Source organism: Seriola aureovittata, chromosome 15, assembly GCF_021018895.1.
Source record: "Seriola aureovittata isolate HTS-2021-v1 ecotype China chromosome 15, ASM2101889v1, whole genome shotgun sequence".
Taxonomy (NCBI): Eukaryota; Metazoa; Chordata; class Actinopteri; order Carangiformes; family Carangidae; genus Seriola; species Seriola aureovittata.
Window position 1 is genome coordinate 18,032,857 of NC_079378.1, and position 22,576 is coordinate 18,055,432.

A 22,576-nucleotide genomic window follows, 5' to 3' on the forward strand; every position below is an offset into this window, starting at 1 on the left:
AGTCTCCTTGTGTTCATGTAATAAAAAAAAGCATAAAGAAGGAAACCAACCACTACTGATTGATAAATATAAATATAGCACCTTTGAAATGTTCATAGTCACAACCACTGGGTGGCGTGCTTAGCTTTAAATCTATACAGACTGCTCTAGATTACTTTCCCAAAATCACTGGAAAATAGCATTTTTGTTCATTATTCACATTTGCTAATATTTACCATCATTTCCTGGATTTGCCTGCCACAGGTGTGTTGAATATCTACAATATATATATTCTGCATATCCCATCACATATCCTGCACTTCTTTCAGTGCCTCTGTATGTTTCCATCTATCTTTAGAGGCAGTGGACATAAATGCAATGTTGATAAAATTACATTGTTGATACTGAAATGACTGAAATGAATCACAGTAAAGAAAATTCCACTCTTACTGCTGAACACAGACACACCAATATTCTATCACTCTTTAATTACATTATGGACGGTGTGTTTATGTTGCAAATCTTTGAGTGATAGATTGTTTGGTATTCTATTGATCTTAGCATTAGAGTTATATGAGACAAAAGTGGACTCAGGTGTCTGAGGGTGGGTGTCTGGCAGAGCCAAGTAAAGGCTTCGTGTATAGCAGAGCGCAAGCTCGAGTGGGGGTGGGGGGAATTGTTTCGAGTCCGAAAGCGGTGAGTTCAGCAGAAGCCTACAGCCGATGCCGCTTCATTGTAGGTTACCAGGGACTAAGAGGAGCGATTCAAGTCTTTGGTGGATGTATTTATCCTCCCTTTGTTGGGAAAGTGTAAAAGAAAACAGGAGGCTTTATGTCTTTACTTGAGCTACCAGGCTCTTTTGCAGTTATGTTCCCAGCGTTTTCTCTGCCCATGAAAGCGGAGCGCAGTCGAAATAAGGAGCGGCTGGAGGCCAGTCTGGCCGGTTTGTGTGAGTTAGAGCTGCTCAAACAGAGGCAAGAATGCAGGGTGCTGAGCGCCCTCTGCCTCGGGGACGCTCCAATTCCTGGGCGTCCGCCTTGGGGAGCCCTACGGTCGGCATGTTGCGCCCTGGACGCACCAAACGGCAACGCGTCCAACGAAAATGGCCTCGGACTCCCAAATGTAAGTTCTGTTTGCTTGATGATGGTTCTTTGGTATTGAAGTTGGTAAAATCAATATCCTGCCTGTCTGTTTCCCGATGTGTTTGCAATTGAAGGACGAAGTGATACTTATTTGAAAAAACCCTTCTGCTTGATTAGGTTTGGTTTTATCAGAAGGTTTTGCGTTGTCACATATGACTTGGCCTTTACGTTTGTTGTGGGCAGAGGAGTGTGCAGAGTCGGGGTAGTGACATCAGACAGGGATCTTTTCTTCATATTTAGTAAGGGGTTAATTACGTCTTTCAGTTTCTTCTTGGAGGTCCCTGTTGTTTTTTCATGAAGACTGCCACACTGTAGATTGCATCAACAATTTGGGACTCTTTGAAATCTATTTCAAAATCAACATCAGTGTTTCCAGATTAACTTTTTCTACGTTTGGTAGAAAACAACATAAAGTAACCTATTTTATGGTAGACATAATACTTTTAGGGCCTGTTTTCCATCAGCTTAATGTCCTCAGCGGTTGATGCTCACAAATATGAAAGACAACCCTCAGATTAGACTGGTTTGGATCCTCAAGCAGGCAAATGACATTGCTGCCGAAATTTCAACATAATATCAGTAAAATTCACAATGTAGCACTGAAATAACATCTGCAGTTTGAGATAGTGAAGCAGAGCTACAAGACTGGATGCCATCTGACTTGATTTTTAATTACAACAATAAAATGAGACGTGTGTATTTTTCACTTGGTTTCTGCAGGAGTTGTACAGCCCCAACCAAAGAACACAGTTGCACATGTGCTTAATGAAAATTTTGTAAATTATTGGAATTGAAAAAAAAATTTAAGCATATAATGAAACTGATATGATCCAGGATACTTGCAGTTTCCCCAAGGGTTGGTGAGGATACAAGCTTTTAACTTTGTGTAGCAATAGTGAGACAAATGTTTTCCTGAAAAAAGGATGCAGCAGATGAAGCAGCTAAAATGGTTAAAAAATATATTTGTAATTTTTCATGGCTGTGACATATTCAGATTCAGCCTAGACATAGACAGCTATTATGGATTATGTCATATTGACATCATACCAGCAACATTACATAAAACTGACTGTAAACAGGTCTCTTTCCTGTTTATTTTTGCTTGTTGATGCGCGTGTCACGCATTTAGATCATGCGACGCAGCCGCGAGACGTGTTACACAGGCAGTTTGCTCGCTCTAACCCATTAAGATGGGCAGCAAAATGAAAACCAAGACGTTCTGCAGCCCACGCCACACATCCAGTGTGTTTCTGGCCTAAATTTTTTGCTCAACGAAGTGTAACAATTAATATATTAAACGCCACATTGAGTTCTTTGAAGTGGGAGTGTAGGACCTTTATATGTAAACATCTGTTACATTGAAGCAGTTGCCAAATAAGTTCACACAATACTGATCAAGCCTATCAGCTACAGGTAAATCTCTCTGTATTCCTTAGTATACCTGAGTTTGGTGACTTTCCCGAGCTGTACGTCGGTTATAATGCTTTGTGTATCAACCAGTGAGGGTGTTCTGTTGGCTATATGTACATTGCAAACACATCTGGAGGCTCAAATAAGCACCAGATAGTAGGGCTGCTCAATTATGGCAAAAATCATAATCACGATTATTTTGATCAATGTTGAGATCAAGATTATTCAGCACGATTTCTCATTGACAATGTACTATAAATTATGCATTGTGGTGCAACAGAGATGCACTAGCCTATAAATCATATTCTCTAAAGGTGTAACGTGCTTGTTTGGTATAAGCCCCAACAAAAATCATATCATCATTATTACATGTTTTCAGTGAAACATTCCAAACTGAAACTGTGACTCATGCAACAATCACAACACATTCTGTGTTCAGAGGAAGGGTCACAGTCTAAAAAAGAAAGTAATCAACAGCGAGGACTAATACAGATTACCATTGGTGTGAATTTCCCTCGGTGGACAGTGTTGATAAAAGAGAAGGGACTGACGGCAGACATGGATGTTGTCTTACTGATCTTGCAGGTTGGGCTTTGTAAAATATTTGGAGTAGGCTATGTAGCTATTACATTTACTTTTACGTCTTCAAAGTGAGAAAGTAAACGTCACCTCAGACACTATAAAGACAGCTAAGCCCCCCCCCCCGCACTGTATGTCTTTTTAAAACTTCCTTTTAAAACATTTTTATCATCTTTAGCTTTGCTTCTTAAATATAAAACGAAATCCCATATAATAATATAATACACTGCAAGGCGTTTTTGTGCAAATTTACTTAAGTCAAATAATTATTGAACAGATCAAAGTGAGTTGGACACCAAATTAAATCTTCACTGTGCACCATTAATAGTGAACTCTTAACAGCGTAAATCAGCAAAAAAGTGATTTTGCCTTATTATGTGGCCTTGAGGGGCAAGGAAGGGCTGAGTGAATCAGTGCGCTGCACACAGCTCTACAAAGAAGTAATGGCACAAATTAGTGCAACATACAATATGCCACAAATAATGCTCCAACCTTCTGTGAGCTGTATTTTCTTGTTCTACTTGGATTATATATCATGTGCCTTTTCAGCTCACTCTGCGCCTGCCTGTGTTGGCACATCTTACTCTCTTGTGACAAGACAGTAAGATGTGTAAGATGCACCCTTAAAATAACATTAAAATATTGCGCCACTGACTTCAGACTAGGTTTTTGTTGGTCGTTCACCTTCTGCTGCCTCAAGATAGCAGTGTGCCAACAATGTGCCTGACCACACCTCATTTTCAGACCCACATTCCCATGTCCCCCCACAGATGAGCGCAAATGTATTTGCTATTTAAACAATGTAGGTGCTGGATGGAAAAATTACTGCGTCAGTCTGAAATTAGCAAAGACACTTGCACTGTGATTTGCAGTGGGTCTAAGAAGTTGAATTTAGCTAACGAGAAGTTTACAGTTATTTTAATTTTTTTTTTTCATGCTGCGCCTCTCTTGAAGTTCTCTTGCAGTATATTTTATGAACAAATAAAGAAACTTTGAAAAACAACAACCAAACGCTGTAATGCATAAGCACAAAACAACTGAACCACATGATTGTCCTCTAATCATCACCAGCTGAGTATTTGTCTAGAGGGAGATTTAAGAGAAAAAGACATTGACCCTTAGATTACATTTAAATATATGCAAATTTAAAATTTTTAGCCTCTTTCTGTTATAGACATTGATTTCATTCTGTATCCTGTTCTTTTTTTTAATCACTTAGAGAGACTTGAGAATGACAAACTCATTCACAGTCAGTCCTTAGAGGATAAGTTCCCTTTTCGAAGTCTGTCTTAAATGAACAATTTACAGATAAATATCATGAAATGTACAGTATATATGATCTAGTTAACACTGATGGTTAGCACTTATATTTAAAGGAAACAGTCACCATTTTGGAAATTACACATATTCTATAGGCCATCTCCTCGTTTTCCGGTGGACAGTGTTTGTGCCAATCATCTGGTCTGATGTGTCTACTCCCCCCATGTACTTGTTGTACTCTGTTGCTGAGGTGGGTCTGGGGACAGAGATCTTCTGTTGTGGCCCATCACCTGTCTTTGATCAGCGCTCCACTGTGTCCCCACTGTAGACTGGGTGGATGGTGGAGCACAGGGAGACTTCTCTCACATCCATCCACTTCACAAACAGAAGATCTCTGTCCCTGATCCACCGGATGCTGCCTCGTGAATGCATTTTCTTGGGTGGTGGGGACACCAACTCTTCCCTGCCTGTATAAGAAGAAGATTACTTTGTCATTTCATAGTACTTGTATACACTGAATTTATTCTCTGTATTTGACCCATACTATATATGATACACATCACTAGGAGCAGTGAGCAGCCATTGCACATTACCTGCAGGTCCCACAAGCTCCGAATCCCTGCTGCCTCAGGTGTCGGAAGAGGAGGGGGCTGGTGTAAAAATTGTCCGTGTATATTGTGTATCCAGACCCCAGATAGTCTTTGTTGACCAGTCCTGCTATAACATCAGATGAGAGCCCCTTCCCTGATGCCCACTTGGACTTGCCCGTGTAGAGCATGAAGTCATTGCTGTAGCCGTTCATGTCAGCAAGCACAAAAAACTTCAGCCCCCACTTTGTTGGCTTGGCCTTCATGTACTGCTTGATGCTGAGCCCGACCTTGGTCCCAACCATCCTCTCATCGACTGCAAGGTGCTGTCTTGGGTGGTAGATGGCCTTGCAATTCACGCAAGGCACCTCCATGAGAGGTCTGACTCGGTGGAGGTGGTCATAATCCTCTGTGCCCTTTTTCTTGTCATTTTCCTCATTTTTCTCTGGGTCACTCAAATGAAGATTAGACAAGATGGCCATGAACCGGTCTCGGGACATGACGGTGGCGGGGAATGGAACATGGAAAATTGTTTGCTGACGCCAAAAGTCACTAATCTTCGGCAGTTTCAAAACTGCCATGTACAGCAACATGCCAATGAATTTCTTCATTTCATCTGGAGTTATATCAGTCCAGATGAACTTTTTCCCTTTCTCCGGGTTTTTGGCTGCATTCTTGTTGGTGTTTTCGCAGAGGAGTATGAAAACTGCAGCATCAAAAAAGTGGGAAAAGATTTCACCTGGTGGTGGGTTTCCCATATTGAGAGGGGGTTGGACACCTGGGGTGCGTTTGGGGTTGAACCTCGGTGGTTGAGGGACTCCATCATCAGGCTCTGCCTCAGTCTTCCACCTTTGATGATGTGGTGAGTGGCTACGGCCTCTAACACCGTCACCGGAGCCTCCAGCATCCCCACTGCTTCTCCCTCTACGGCCCTGAATGTGACCTCTGATAGATAGATAGATAGATACATAGATAGATAGAACTTTATTCATCCCCGAAGAGGAATTCAATTATCTAATAGCTCATCAAAACATAAAAATGTGGTGGACACGTGCATATAATAACACACAGAATAATTTGTTACACAAACAAGACTTGGTAACGTAACGTTGCACTATTCTAAAAAGTCACCAAACAAACAATGCATGCGCCATATTTCATAGTGCATGAAGCGCACATTTATCCATAAAAAGTACAAATACACACATACTACAAACTTACAGACTTGGTACACTGTTCTAAAAAAGTCACCACGCAATACAAGCGTCGATTTACACATACAATAACGTAAAGAAAGTAAAAACTAGATAGAGAAAAGTTAGAGAGAGCTTCATTCATTCAGAAATTCAACTTAGAAATTCAACTCGGCTAACGTTACCTTTTTTCCCCAGAAGTTGCTCCTTCGGTTGCTCCTTCGTCCTCACACCCAGCTGTGAACCTCCGCAGAGGTTTTGTTACACAGGAGCACCATCTTTTTCAATCAAAACTTAGCTGTATTTCTCCACTCTGCTATCTCTGTATTCTCCGGTAAAGAAAGGGCACTTTCCCGGGCTTATATATATAAGCCCTAGAGGCGGGAGTGAAATTACCGTAATGACACCTATATGCCTATAAAACGCAAGGTCTTAGCTTTCAGAAACCGTTGGAATTTTTCCGATTGCTCAAACCGTGACAGAGTTAGGGTAATCCAAAGTGCGCCTGCGCAAATGTGTCGTCCATGACACACTCAGTGTTAAAGGGTTAAAACATTTATTACTCCACACTACTAACAAATATTGACACAACAACAACACAACAAACATTAACTACAACTAAAATTATACTACAATCAAGGAACAGAGTGATTTAATACCACGCACTCACTCACACACAGTAACCGGGCTTCCATTGCAGTTTTGTGCAAAATATAAGAGATTTCTTAGAAAAGATGACAAAACTCAATTACGAATGGTCTGTGTTTCCACTGAGTGATATTATGTGAATAAAGCTTTTTATTTCTCCCATGATATCATTCACACACACCTGGCTTTTAAAGGGAAAGGGAGATGGCACTCTGATTGGTTTATTGGATGTTGTGCCCAAAACACTCCCATGAATAATTAAAAGACTAAGCACAACCCTTTTGAAACATGCGCCTGGCGTAGTGAACATGGACATGCCCTAAACGCACTAGAGCCATGCGCTTCAGACCATGCGCTTTGGACCTTTAAAATAGAGCCCTTAGACTGCCAGAGGGGCAGTCTCTCATGACTGCTGGAAGCTCCGCCTAGATGGGCAAGTAGAACAGATGACCCTCCAAGCACCACCTATTGGCTAACTCCCAGTATCTGCAAAACTAGTAGCAGAACAAAAGTAGCAGGCAGGCAGGGTGGCAGGGGCCGTCACATCCCCCCCTTAATACCTTTAATACCCTTTTTACACCATAATTAGCAAACATGGATAAACCCGGTAAAAAGGCTTGACTCCCTTTACACTGCTAGCCGGGTTTGCCTGAGAGGACACACAAAACTGCAGGGAGCAATGTCATCACATGCAGTTACAGAGCAGAAACACACATAAAGACTGTTAAAATGGATCGTCACCTCAGGTTGGTGCTCCTGTCAATGTTGGAGCCTACGTGTGAGAGCTTCGATCAATGTATTTTTAAAACTTATTTTGGGGCTGTGCTCACTCTTTCATCCCCGAGTGCAGTGTAGCCGTGGTGTTTCTGGTTTAACAGTACCGTGTTAGGCAGGTGACACCGTCACAGCACGGAAAACTGTTGACCCAGGTTTTTTGCTTACATAAGTGCAGATTGGAGTTTGAGCCAATAAATACCCACGTCCACTGTCACTTGACCCCGAACTGAATACTGATTGTACCCTTTTCCATTGCTGACAAAAAGCCTGATGTTAGCAAGTCTTTTGACCAGTAGAAAAGGGGCTTAAGATGGGGTCCTCACTAAGGTTACTGTATGTCTCACAAAGTTTTCGTGGTGATCTTCTTGGTTTAGCTCTATCAAGGGCCAAAATTTAATTTTTCATGTGTTTGATGTTTCATTTGACACATAACAGACTAATTTAAACGTCCACTTTTGTAACGCTATTTAGACTTTATTCCTTCTGTAGCAGTTCCCCCTTATGCCTGCCTGTGTATGTATATGTGTTCATGGTGTGGATGAGATGAAAAAAGTGAAGGAACGAAGAGAAAAACCTCCTGTCTGTGATGCAGAAAAAACAGAGCCAGGGAAAGAAGGAATGCATGTTTGTGTGTGTATGAGGGAGTAAATGTATTTATCCCTCAGCAGGAGCTGCTGACAAGCATGTGACAGCTGACAGCTGCTGGAGAGGCAGGACAACCTTCACTGTGGCATTGTTTATGTCAAGGTACTAATCAGAGGGTGCATTGAAATGTTGATTCAATGTGTGTGTGTATGTGTGTGTGTGTCTCTCTATCTCATTCTTTTCTATATGTTTACTATATCCTCACACTATCAGATAGCAGTCATATCACAAAAACCCCTATCATACCCTATTATAAATATATGTGTGTGTTTTTATACGTGTGTTTTTATATTATGTCTGTATCTGCATCATTAGCTAACACGAATAACATGTTCATAAATGTTTACATAACATGAACATACATGCATACATACTCATACATACATAGCATATCCATATGGTATACACCCATATACTGTACGTAATAGTGTACATGCAGAAACACCTATACATACACATGTATAAACAATTTTTAAGAGCCGAGGCTTTTGCAGTTGGTTGACCTCAATAACAGCATCAGGTATAAATCTGAACTCTTCAGAATTCAAATAAATACATGTTGTTCATTAGTGAAGTCACAATGATAGTGAAGTGATGATAGAGGTACAGGATCATGAGTGTAGAGTTGCTTCTTTAAACAGCAGAGCAGCTGGCAAAAAAAGATGAGGAAAGTAAGCAGAGACACTCTCCCCTCCTCAGCAGCTGCTGTTGAAATGCCCAACTGCTCCAGTGGTCAACAGTTAAATACTGTGGCTTCCCTGGACTGAGCGCATGTGCTCATTTGGTATTGGGGTGTACTGTATGTATTTTCAGTGTGTTTGTGCTGTTATCCAACATACTGCAAGTCTCTAAGTGAGAACCTTTGCTTCTTTGTGACCAGCTTGTCATTGAAGCTACAACAACTTGCTATGCTTGGTGGGTGGTACTAAGAGGAATGTACACTTAGAAATTCAGGAAAACCTCATTCACACTGAAACTAGGCTTACAGACTGTGCTTATTTTGCAAATGGATCAGCACACACCATTGCGAAGGCTTAAGCAAAATTTTCAATATTAATATTCAGACACATTCATTATTGAGTACAGTTTGTCTTGAAACTAGTGGATAGTGTTAACTAGATAGATAAGATAGATGGATAGATAGATAGATACTTGCATAATTGCATGCATCTCTCAACCACAGTCCTCAGTGAGTCCAGACTCCTGCCAAGCACAGACCCAGCCTTTTTGAACAGCTTGTCCAGTCTCCTTGTGTTCATTCTCCTGCCCCAGCAGACTGTAGCATAAAAAAGGACAATGGCCACTACTGACTGATAAAATGTGCAGAATTTAAAAGACCTGAGACTACTGAGAAAAAAGAGCCAGGTCTGCCCCCTCCGATAGATGAAATCCATTTTCAGGGACCAGTCCAGTTTACTGACCAGGTGCACATCTAGGTATTTATAAGTGCGCACAAAATCAATGTCCTTGCCTTGAATGTCGACTGGCTGAAGGGTGGTGCCTAGACCTCAGAACATCAATGACCGTCTACTTGCTTTTGGAGGTATTCAGAAGGAGGCAGTTCTTGTCACTTCATTCAGTGAAGGCCATCATTACATCCCTGTACCCCTGTTCCTTCCCATTCCTGATACACAACACAACAGCTGTTTTAATCCGAGTATTTCTGGATGTGGCAAGACTCAGAGTTGTATGTAAAGTCCACTGTATACAGAGTGAACAGGAATAGAGCCAGAAAGATCCTGTGTTTAGCCTTAGTGCTGCTCATCACCTGAGATACAGTTACCCAGCTTGACGTACTATGGTCGTCTTGTCAGGTAAACCGCAATCCAGGATGTGAAGCAGGGATCCACCCCCATCCATTCGAACTTTCTTTAAGAATAAGCAGCCCCTGCAGGGTCTTCATGATGTGTAATGTGAGGGCCACCAGTCTGTAGTCAGTCACCCTATTTTAGGTACTGGAACAAGACATGATGTTTTCCACAGGACCAGGACCCTCCCTGTTTGTAGACTTTAGTTAAAGATCCTCCTCCAGAGAGGCTCAGCCTGCTGGGCTGCACAGTCCTTAAGCAGCCTTGGAAGCTCACACACACACACATACATGCACACACACACATCTTGCTTTTCCAGAACATAGCCTCTTGAGCCCCACCCTCATCTCCTCCACTGTAAAGGACAGGAGACTTGACCCCAGTGTGGAGGGAGTTGCAGCTTCAGTGTCGGTTGTGAGGCGTAGGAGAAGCTGCAGTTGAAGCAGTGGGAGAGAGAACAGGTCAAGCTGTGTCAAATCTGTTGTAGAACATCAACTGATTTTGCCTGGCTGTTCTTCTCGTTATAGCCAGTGATGGGCCTCATCCCCTTCCACATCTGGTGTTTTTGTGCTGCAGCTTGCTCTCTGCTTCCCTTTTGTAGTCCTTATTTGCTTGCTTTATTCTCCTCTTCAACTCATGTTGCACACACCTGAGCTTCTTCCTTTCTGCATCCCTGAAGGCCTCCTTTTTCTGGGTGAGGAGGGTCTTAATGTTACTATTTATCCAGGGTCTGTTGTTTGGAAAGCAGTGTACAGTAGTTGCTGATATTACAGTTTCCAGAAGTTAAAGTAGGGCTGCACGATTATGGAAAAAATCAAAATCACGATTATTTTGGTCAATATTGAAATCACGATTATGTAACACGATTATTTCACATGACTTTGGGAACGTGTTTCATTTATTAAAAAGACACCTTTTTCGCGTGTCATTCAGAACGCAAGACAAAATAAGAGTGTTCTTGCAAAACAGAACATGCAAAATAATCGTTTGTTCTCGATTGTACTATTTTGGTGATCGTTGGGAGCCGAAATCGAAATTCAATTAATTGCACAGCCCTAAGTTAATGTAGTCTGTGGTGCATTCAACCATTCTGTCAGGGTCAGTGTTCATGCTGTTATAATTTTCCTCACTGGCCTCTGGGGTCCATCTTTGTTGAACTGGTACCACACTGACTCTTTGTTGGTGGCAGGCCACAAAACCGGGCCATTTTCTGGTGTACTTTGGAGTGTTGCTCATGGTGCCTGCACGCTCTGGGCACTGTAGGGAGTCTCTGGGCCTAACTAGTCCTCAGATTCACCAGGGGCTGAATCAGACGTTTCACGTTGCCATGTCTTAAATATTTTTTGTCTAATGTTGCTATAAACAGTAATTACAAATGCAGCACAACTGCAAGTCCACCACTATGAAATTACCTTTCATTGAGACAGAATTCCCTACCCCCATACCCATCCACTAATACACAGGTAGTGTATCTATTTATCTGTGCTCATGTGTCAAACTGGCTTATGTTTCAGTTTACATTTCAAATTGCATCACACCCTTACATTCCTAATTAATAATATCCTGTATCAACTATAAATTTCATGGCTTATCTTATTTGTCTTTACTAGGCTAGTGTAAACATGAAATCACCATCCAACTGTGCACAATCACATTATACCATGCAGAGAAAACAACAAATCAAATCTGTTGCCAAAATAAGTACATTATTGTCAGATCCATTAATGTGAAAATAGAGAGCTTGTTTGTAGAATGCACATTCAGTTCAGGCGCCATTAGTCTGGGTAAAGTTAACTGACTGGGCCTAACCTCACCTAGCACAGCTAAGCAGCAGAACTCTTGACCATTGTTAATATACATGTACATGTTGGTTAATGTTTTGTTGTTGCAATGTTTGCTTAGGTTGTGGTTACTCGTATAATTAATTGAGTACTTGCATGTTTACATACATACCTGTAACTAACCCTAACCGTAACCCTCAGTTCTAGAACCTGCATGCAGCTAACCTTCTCCCTCCAGCTGGTACCTTTAGACTACATAAACTAGGCTAACAAAGAAACTCACACCTTCCCTCCCCCACTCACCAGGTAGTCTCAGTGGCCATTTTGAGTAGTTTCTTTGTTTACCAACATCTTGTGTAGTCTTCTTTAATCAGGCATAATCTGTCTATATATATATATATATATATATATATATATGTGTAGACAGAAACACACAAACACCATCTCCATGAATTGGATTATTAACCTCCAAAATAAAAGTCTCAACATGGTAAGAGGCAATACAAAACAAAACATTATGCAATTTATACTGCCAAACACAGAAGCACAGAGCTTTATCACAGATTAACTTCTGTTAGGGCATGTACATGTTTGTATGTCTTGCTATGGTTGTGGGGACAAATTAGGGTTTTAAACCATCAGTGTGAGGTTATTTTGGCCAGTCATGACAGCTTCAAAAGGTTTTTTGAGGGACACCTGCAGTGACTGAGGTCAGTGTCAGGATAAGTGTCTATGACATTAATGCAACTAAAAGTAACGTCCTTTGTACAGATTGAGACATGAGGAGTGAAGTACATGCAACAAGTTTAATATTTATATTTTTAATATTAATATTTTCTTAATTTATGATAGCCAATAAATTGACAAACAACCGAAGGTCCAACATTTTGGTGTCCCGCTCATGAGGCAGAGCATAGACCCAACAAGACTAACCCTATAATTAAGAACAAATGGTGCTTATTTAAGGGATTATGACAAACATTGCTAACTCTGCACACAAACGTGTTTCCCTGCCAAGTGTGTTTTTGTTGCTGAAGTCAACTTGACTGTACAGAATTTTAATTGTCTGGGACTCCTGCAGAACCATCAAATCATCCTGCAGAACCACTGACAGTCCAACTATAGATTTTACAGTGCAAGGCTTCAATAGTACTCTGGGAGTGTATGTGTGCATTCATGAATAACTGCATGTCAGTCTATGCAAAGGCATGGGCATGTTGTGCATGAACGTGCACTCATGGGAGGGAAACAAGTGGCCATTGAGTCAGCAGCCTTACATAAATTGATGCTAAAACCCACACACAGGTCCTTTTATAAAGTGCATGCCTGACATAAGCACATCTTAATTTTTCACCCACCTACCCCCACACACACACACACACACACACACACACGTTCAATCTTATGTTCCTATGTGTTGAAGAGTCTTGTGAAGCAGACTGAGTTTAGTTTGAATGTCAAACGAAGTACATAGTGGAAATTCTTCTATTTGCAACTACTATTCTTCAAGTGAAGACAGCTTCATTAGATCTAATTTTAATTCTAATCAATCATGATATCCATGAGTCCTGAGTGGTAGCCTGTTTGACTTTATCCGTTGTGTAATACAGCACTCTAGCTCACTTTATCTTGGTTAACCCAGCGGTAGACAGTGCAAAAACAACAGTTTGAAACAACAGTCATGAAAGGAAGTTGCTATAATTCAAATATACTGCTGTGGCCAAAAGTTTTGAGAATGACAAAAGTATCGGCTGTCACAAAGAAAATGATTTTACCCCAGTCCTCAGCAGTCCAATCCCTGTACCTTTTGCAAAATATCAGTCTGTCCCTGATGTTATTCCTGGAGAGAAGTGGCTTCTTTGCTGCCCTTCTTGACACCAGGCCATCCTCCAAAAGTCTTTGCCTGACTGTGTGTGCAGATGCACTCATACCTGCCTGCTGCCATTCCTGAGCAAGCTGGTGGTGCCCCAATCCCGCAGCTGAATCAACTTTAGGTGACGGTCCTGGCGCTTGCTGGACTTTCTTGGGCACCCTGAAGCCTTCTTCACAACAATTGAACCTCTCTCCTTGAAGTTCTTGATGATCCCATAAATGGTTGATTTAGGTGCAATCTTACTAGCAGCAATACCCTTGCCTGTGAAGCCCTTTTTGTGCAAAGCAATGATGACTTCCAGTCTGTTATTCTAACTCAATCAGCATGACACAATGATCTCCAGCCTTGTCCTCGTCAACACTCTCACCTGTGTTAACGAGAGAATCACTGACATGATGTCAGCATGTCCTTTTGCGGCAGGGCTGAAATGCAGTGGAAATGTTTTTGTGGAAGTTCATTTTCATGGCAAAGAGACTTTCCAATTAATTGCAATTCATCTGATCACTCTTCATAACATTCTGGAGTATATTCAAATTGCTGTCATAAAAACTGAGGCAGCAGACTTTGTGAATATTAATATTTGTGTAATTCTCAAAACTTTTGGCCATGGCTGTACATTCCTCAGTCTGCCCAAAATTTTGCTTGTTTGATGATAGTCTCACCCTGAAGACATCTGCATGCTAATATGAAGTTATAGTCACAGTGCCACCTACTGAAAACAGGAAGTATCCCTGGAGGGACAATCATCATTTGATTTACATGACATTTTCATTTTCTCCTCTACACTTGATATACAGGAACATAAATTGTGCTTGTTGCGTGGTCTCAGGTTTCACACAGTGGACACAATTAAGAGTGTAAAGAAACATGCAATACATGTTGTCCATCGCCACACAGTTCAAGCAGGAAATCTGACTTGTGAGCGTGGTGTCCGATGGTTGCTACGATGCATGGCTGCTTTAATTGGCCTACTGAGAGCACACAGTGACCAATGACTGGAAATGATGAGCATTACCTGCTCAAGAAGTATTAGCCCAATCGCATGGTGGTGCTGTAATCAAGGATTTGAAATCATATTTTTGACAGGTCATGCCCCTCATACAGTTTGTCTGATTGACTTGTAATTTGACACACATGTCCAACTCATGGTGCTCTACAAAAAAGCCTCTGGACCATAAAAGTCGCCCTGGATAGATTTGTTGCTAATTAGCATAATGTGGAAAACAGTAAAATGAATAGAACTTTATGAATATTGAGGTTAGCAATACCAAATTTGAGAGATTACAAATGACCAAGATTGGTCAAAAAACATGGCTGGCATCAACCAAAATATCTTGAGCCTTAACTCATCAACTATTTGTCCAATCATCATAAATCAGGGTAGATATCTTCAAGCGTTGATAGGGAACTGGCCTACCAAAGTATTTTGAGCCTGACATCTAGTGTTGCCAACAAATACCAAAAATGTCTGGTGGACAGATTTTCACTAAAATTGGTAAACATGTTCTGGCTCTGAATATTAAGCAAAATCTGAAGTGCCATATTGATTGATGAAAGTGGGCGGGGCCTATTCATCAAGATGTGCAATCTTAAGCCTTTGCTCAATTTGCATAGAGGTAGAATGAGCCAAAGACACGAAACTTGGGATCATAGCTACAAATGATGTGTTAATCGTAAATAAAAATATGATCCCGTCAAAATTGTGAAAAATTTGATAGGCTCCTTCTGCAACAACGCAAGTCATATGGACTACAAAGGCTACAAAAACATTTCTGCTGCATTGAAGGTTCCCAAGAGCACAGTGGCCGCCATCATTCTTAAATGGAAGAAGTGTGGAACAACCGTGACTTTTTCTAGAAGTGGCCACTCAGCCAGAATGAGCAATCAGGGCCTTCATAACAAAGATGGTCCCTCTGGCTGAGCTCTAGAGATTTTATGTGGAGATGGGAGAAACTTCCATTTCTTCCTTGACCAGCACATGTTTGAAAAGACAATGTTCAGCTGACAGGCTCTTACGGACTTGAAACTTGAGTTGGACTTAAAAGCATTTCTGCTGTTCAATGATTTCACCCCATCACCCACCAAATTCTCTTCTTTCTTTCTTCATTCTGCCAAACAGCTTCTTTTCTGGTTTCAGGTGTTCAGGTGTTTGGAAAATTGAATTGGATCTGAAGTTTGGGACGGGTTCCTCAGCTATTTACTGAAAATTTCCAACAGCAACAGCTATCCATTTTTATCCATTAATTGTTGGCAGTCCAACTGAAGTACTACAAGTACTACAGATGTTTCCCAACTGAGTTTATATATAACCTTTACTTAAACTTTGTTTTATAGTGCAGCTACTATTTTTCAGAAGTGATACACCTCAGCAAACCCTGCAGGAGATAAAAAAAAAAGGTTAACTAGTACTTGTATAATGTCATTCCATCGTTTATTGGTTTACAACAGTCCTTTTGTGTGAAAGTAGTGCTACAAATACATTGAATTAATCATCCATAGGGAGACATTAATGGATTTTCTGCAAAGGGTAGGTTTGGAATTTGTGAAAACATCTCAAATGTGAAACATGTGGGTTTGGTTAAACATGTGAGGGCTGTGAAACCAGATGACCAACTGCTGTGTCTCATGAATTATCTGATGTCTTTGTGTCATTGCTAATGACTAATAATCTAATTCATTCAGTGACAGTAATACGAATGAGAGCTGTCCTTTAGTACAAATATTTATCTTCAGTAATGCAAATTTTGCTCCTTTTTTCCTCAAGTGTAATAACAGGATTTGTTCCCATCCTTCAGCTTACATTTGGGTGGTTCTGACTCACTGTCTGTGGGTGGGGGATGGGAGGGGTTGTTATTGTTCCAGTGTGAATGGGAAGGTTGTTGCTCTCTGTATCTCTACTGCTCATTTTGGGAGATTCAAATAATTCCTCCAATGCAGTTTTAGCACATTTTAGCATTTAGATATTAGAATTAGCTGCAATTGTTTTCTCAAAAGAGCAAAACTGATATTTTACCGATCCCTTTTGTGTAGGAAGTAAAATCTATATGGAATGCAATACAAATATTAAATTGTGTACAGGGACCAGTTTTCTTTACTTTCATGGAAGTGAAGAATGATGAATGTGGACTTTATAATATGACAGAGTGGGTGGTGAAGCACTGGAATGAATACAGAGAAGGAGAGGACCTCAGAATAGAAACATGTGTCTCTTGTCTGCATGTTCAGTTGGGTGTTTTGATCATGCTTTTAAGAGAATGCAAACTCTTGACTTAGTGCTCTGTCTCTTTCTATGTATTTCAGAACAGTGTCCGGTGTACTACCTGTGGTATAAAATCATCTTTAGAACAGCAGGTGGCAGAGCTGAACGTGAACACTGAGGTCAAAGCAGCAGAATCTTATACTGATCCAGAGGACAGGCAACTCAGTTCAGGTAAAATCATTAACTTTGAATAGAAAAATTTTACAGCAAAGCGCATGCACTTTGAAGGTGGACACTGTGTCAGCTCATTTTACAACATAAAAACCAAGGATTTGAACTTTGTAACAGTTATTTATCTCTCTTTTTGAAATAGCTTAGTCTGTTTTGTCTGTGTGTAGAATACAGATTCTGAACAAAATGAATTAATCACTCATTATTATTTTTCTAATACTGACTTCATTTAACAGTCTGGATCAGCTCCATGCTACATGAAGTCAGCATTAGTTATTTCATGCTGTAGTTGCACCAACACATACATGTAGTGCACTATAACTCATTAACTCAGTCATTATCAAGACCAATGATTCTTTCTCCCTGCTGTGGTCATTAAGTCTGCAGTTTAGGGTTTGGCAAACAAACATCAAGAAAACAAATCTATTACACGTCCTGGGTGGTTAAGCATCCTCCATCACATCTAAGCCCATTTTTATAAAGTAGCTGGGACACACATCTGGGTGCACAAGGATTTAAAATGACAATCCTTTCAATCAGTTGCAACACTGAGGCAGTAATCTCATGGTGCTGGTTACACATAACCATTATTCAACTACATTTGTGTCTGGTAAGATCACAAATGGCTTGAAATGTGTGTGTGAGTACACAGAAAGAAAATTAATTGCTGTAGCATAGAAAGTGACTAACTTGGGGGTATTATGAGTGGAATATACAGTAACTATAAATGGTATTCACCAAATGGGTATGTACTGATTTTTCAGCTGTACTATTTTGCCATTTATCTCATAAACATGTAAAGACTGTTGTGTTGTTTTTCAATAACAGATGTACAATTTCCAATTGATAATTGCTATAAAACAGCTCTGAGTCCATATTTGTGATATTTTAAAAGTAAAACTGGCAGCATCATAACTGTCCAAAATAATGTCACAAAACTGTACAGGTGTGACTACTGAGTACTCATGTAATAGCTACCAGCTACTAACTATTGTACTAAGCACATATCCTTAGTACAAAGCCATGTAATTGTTTTGTATTTTGGAAATACAGAGCTTTTGTAGCGATAATATAGCTGTTTTGGCAGACAGAAAGCACACCTCAACACCCTCAACTCAGAGGATGTGTGTTGTTCATCAAAAGGAGAATATGCTTACTGAAGTGGTAACAGCAAAAATAATCCTGGTCATTTTCATTGTCTTTACTCTCTTTGTCAGGAGAGGTCCTGGTAAACAAGCAAAATGGATCTACTGAATCAAATTACCACCCTGTGGTCCCACATTCCCTCTCAGCCCCTGAGGGGACAGGGGAGACAGAGACAGAAGAATCATTTTTGGCAGACCCAACGAAACAGGCCATGATTACTGATACATTTGGGGAGATGAAGGATGTTGATCCCAGTCAGGAAGATTATCAACAAACCCAAAAGGTAGAGACTTATATATATGGGTTGATCCAACGCCGAGCTTTACCTACACGCCCTTCAAAGCCCCGCACCAGCCTTGCACATGATGCCCGAGCTGTCAATGTGGTGAGGCAGAGTAGTTTATGCTACAAGGAGGAGCAACATTCACCAAAGCAGGTGTCTGTTCAAGTTATCTCAACTCCATCCCAGTGTTCCGAGGGAACTGCTCCACAGGTTTGCTATGAAGTGGATCAGGAACGTTATCTAGGAATAGAATCTAATGAAGATGCATCACACCCATACCACCTCCAGCAAAGTGTAAAGCGTCAACCAGGGATTTATTACAAGGCGAGGCAGGCCTCCATGGTTAACACCTCCCACTCAACTTCACCAGACTATGTGTCTTGCAGTATGCTGCAAGTCCATCAAGACTCCAGCAACAGCGAGCCTGATTCAGCCCAACATTTCCACAACTACAATTCCCCTCCAGCTCTGTCAAAGCCTCACCATCCACCATCTTCTGATGAGCAGCTGGTCAACGCAGAGTATATTCCAGCCCAGCCCTGCCGAGCCTCCACCAGAGCTTATGCCCATCATCACTCAAACCCCCACAAGGGCGCTGTGGTGCCCAAAACCAACCAAAGCATGTTTTCTCCAGAAAGAGGTCATCATCACGAAGAACAGAATCCAACAGCATCTCAGATTCAACCCTTAAAATGCCGAGGGGGCCCAAAGAAGTGTCGTTTGAATGAAGACAGAAGTGGTGCCAGCAGGAAGCCTGGGAAGAAGGCATGCAGGTCTCAGTCAGAGAACAGCCTGCAAAGGGTCCCAGAGCGCAAGTACAATACGGTAGAGAGGGACGGTGGAGGAAGTGGAAGCGGTGGAAGGGGAAGCCGCAGTAGTCAATTCAGGAGCAAGAAACAACAGCAGGGAAGTGGTGGCTACCGGCGCTGGCAGTCCACCCTTGAGCTCAGCCAAGATGAAGCTGACCAGCCACCCATGCAGGCACCCATGCAAGGCTCATCAGCCTCAAACCAAAGGGAACATTGTGCAAGGCGCACACGCAAAACTCATTCTACACATGCATCATGTACCTACCAACACCGCAGCCACAACCACCACTCCCACCCTCATCAACACTTGGAGTCCCATTTAGAGAGGGATCAAGTGCCACTGTGTAAGCCTAGTGAGGACTACTCTCATCCAGGCCAGGGTGAGTCTGAGTCGAGCATGAGCGAGGCTGACTCTCCAGATTCCAGCTCTTTGTCCAGTGACTCAGATGAAAGTGGTGGTCTGGTTTGGCCCCAACAACTACTCCCTCAACTTTCCCTCCCATCACCACCTGCCCCACCTGGAGCACCTCTGCAGCCCAAGGCTTTTGTCAAGATTAAGGCCTCACATGCCCTAAAGAAGAAGATCCTGCGCTTCCGCACTGGTTCACTGAAAGTAATGACCACTGTATAAGTGAAATACTGACAAAACAGAAGGAATGTGAGCTGTAGAGCTTTGGACTATGTAAATGATTGACCACAAATTCTGAATATAATATAAAATAGTGAATAGCAACTATAAAAAATCAACTACTATGATTGATGAGTAAACTGATTAGATGATTTTAGATCAGCCTTAACAAACAATGAAGAAAGTAGCTATCACCATATTAGCCTTTTTGTTCAAAAATGAGATGTAAAATTGTATAGGAAGTGGTATAGTTTACTAAAAGTCTGAAGTCTACAATATGGATGACTCATGCTTGAGGTACTTTAATTTGTCCAGATTTGGCCCCAAAATATCCACATACGTCCATATGCATACACCCACTGAAAGACTACATCATAGTCCATTATGATATTGTCTTTGAGGTCACAGTGAACTCTATTTCATGATAGGTTAGTCCTCAAACTCCTCATGTCTTGTTTTCTTGTATGGCTTGTTCATATGAGTGTTATAAAGCAGATTCTCCAAGCTTTAACTGAACAAATCCCGTTTCAACCTGACAAATGCCACCAGTTAATGAGCAACTGTGTTTGTAAAACTTTATCATTAGCATATCCTACACCCCCACATTGCTGAAGTTATAGATATGTTTCATTCACAAAAATGTTACTCAAGAGTAAAAACAAGAATGTCATGCTACAGAGCTTAGACTTGTGCTGTCAGGAATTAGCAACTGAAAACATAACAAATGTAGTAGTGTCAGTCACATTGTTTGACTCAAAGAAATTATTATTACAGTCTTCAACAACGTGTCATCAGAGCAGGGCCATACTATGACTGAAATCAAGAAAATGTTATGATGCTGAAAAATGTGTTGAAAATTAATGTCTATTATATAAAAAAAAGTTTTTAATTTTTTTTTTTTAAAGAGTCACAGTAAATTGCAATGATGATGATATGGTGAGAACAGTACACATTTTGAATTAAGTTTATTTTAATTATTTGTTTTTAATTCAGTTAATTTTGGTATCACACCTAAACTTTAAATTTAAAAGGCATTATAATTTTTGCGTTCAACAAGTGCAAGGCAGGTCTGGACCACTCATAAAATCTGTTCATACCTAAAAGAAAGTATGAGAACATTCTCTAAAGTGCAACTTAAGGACATGTCTCTTTGTACTTTTTCTCTGTCACTAAGGACATTGTTAATAGTTAGATGAATATTTTAATTTAATTATTTTAATGCTTTAATGCAGATCATTAAAAAGTCTAATGCATGTTTAAAAAGTTTTTCTTCCTTCATTTAAAAGTAGGATTTCTCCCAGTTGCCTGTACTGTTTTCTCTCCTATTCATCTATTCTCTATTTTCTCTCTATTGATCTCTCAACCAACAGTTACACATGTACAAACTGGAAACTTACTGTTGAAAATACAATGATATATACAATGCTAAGACACACCGCAGTTCCCTTATATTTGGCTGAAATTATCCATACCTGTTACAGTGGGATTGTTAAGTGGGACTGATATTAAACAGGAGGCTAACTTAAGACAAATAACCAAGGGTTAATGTTTCTTGCATGTTTCTCTTCATAAACATACAGCTATTAAATATATTATGTGTAGAAATAAAGGTCAGACTGGGAGAATGTGACTACAGTAGATAAAATGAGTAGTTGTGATGGAGTGGATTGTTACTACAGTACAAAGTGCCTTAATACATGGATGATATAGTGACACATCTCACTGGAGAAAGAACCGGCTGTCAACCAAAATTAAGTCAAATGTTTTGTCATTTCACTGTAGCAGAAAACACAAACGAAGAAGATACCACAGCAGAAAGATGTAAACAACTTTAGAAAGAGCAACTAATTATTCTTGAAGGATGGATATAAAATGTTTAGTAGCAAGTTAGTTTCTACTATTTTAATGTCAATAACGGCACCTGCAGACTAATAAAAATTGCGTGCCCAAAGAATGTATTTAACGTTTCAATGTCACTTTGAGTATTTGACAGTGCTGTTATCATTTAACATGCACCAGCCCACTCACTGTTATCTTCTTTTTGTATGAAATTTGTTTGACAGAAAAAAACAAATAAATAAAATAAATAAATACAAAATAAAAATACTTGTGTGTCTTTTAACATTCTAGAAAAAAAACATCAACCAGTAGTTTTGTCAGTGGAGGCTTGTTCAATGCATCATGCTAGGTGTTACCAGCTAGGTGTTACCAAATGGCCAGTGTGTTGAGAAAACACACAAACACACACACACACACACACACACACACACACACACACACACACACACACACACACACACACACACACACACACACACACTCACACACACCAGTCAGTGCTGAGTGATTGAAATATGGGAAAGAAACTGGGGGAAATGACAGAGGGAGGTGGGGTTAAAGAGTCCTCGGGTCGTTGGCTTGTTTAAGAGTAATGATCCTAAAAATACTCTCTTAACTGTCAGCGAAGAAGAGTGGATTGTCCCAAAATAAAAGTTCCTGGTCATAAGACTTTCATGATCCTAAAGACTCAGGTATTATTAGATAGAGATAGATAGATAGATAGATAGATAGATAGATTGATAGATAGATAATTTATTT

General features: G+C 40.5%; 1 protein-coding gene across 1 annotated transcript; it reads left to right on the top strand.

Moving 5' to 3' along the window:
• The first annotated feature begins 656 nt into the window (after positions 1-656).
• dact3a (dishevelled-binding antagonist of beta-catenin 3a) lies at positions 657-22,082 on the top strand. The gene is made up of 3 exons (XM_056398373.1): positions 657-1,101; positions 16,983-17,112; positions 18,330-22,082. Exons 1-3 carry the CDS (start codon positions 811-813, stop codon positions 19,979-19,981), a joined length of 2,073 nt encoding a protein of 690 aa, XP_056254348.1. The 5' UTR covers positions 657-810; the 3' UTR covers positions 19,982-22,082.
• The last annotated feature ends 494 nt before the right edge of the window (positions 22,083-22,576 follow it).

What these genes read in the sequence shown, in the direction of transcription:
- dact3a (XM_056398373.1), top strand. Translation starts at nt 811, where the DNA reads ATGTCTTTACTTGAGCTACCAGGCTCTTTTGCAGTTATGTTCCCAGCG. An exon ending in ATGGCCTCGGACTCCCAAAT is followed by an intron (nt 1,102 to 16,982) that starts GTAAGTTCTGTT and finishes TATGTATTTCAG; the next exon opens with AACAGTGTCCGGTGTACTAC. An exon ending in GGACAGGCAACTCAGTTCAG is followed by an intron (nt 17,113 to 18,329) that starts GTAAAATCATTA and finishes TCTCTTTGTCAG; the next exon opens with GAGAGGTCCTGGTAAACAAG.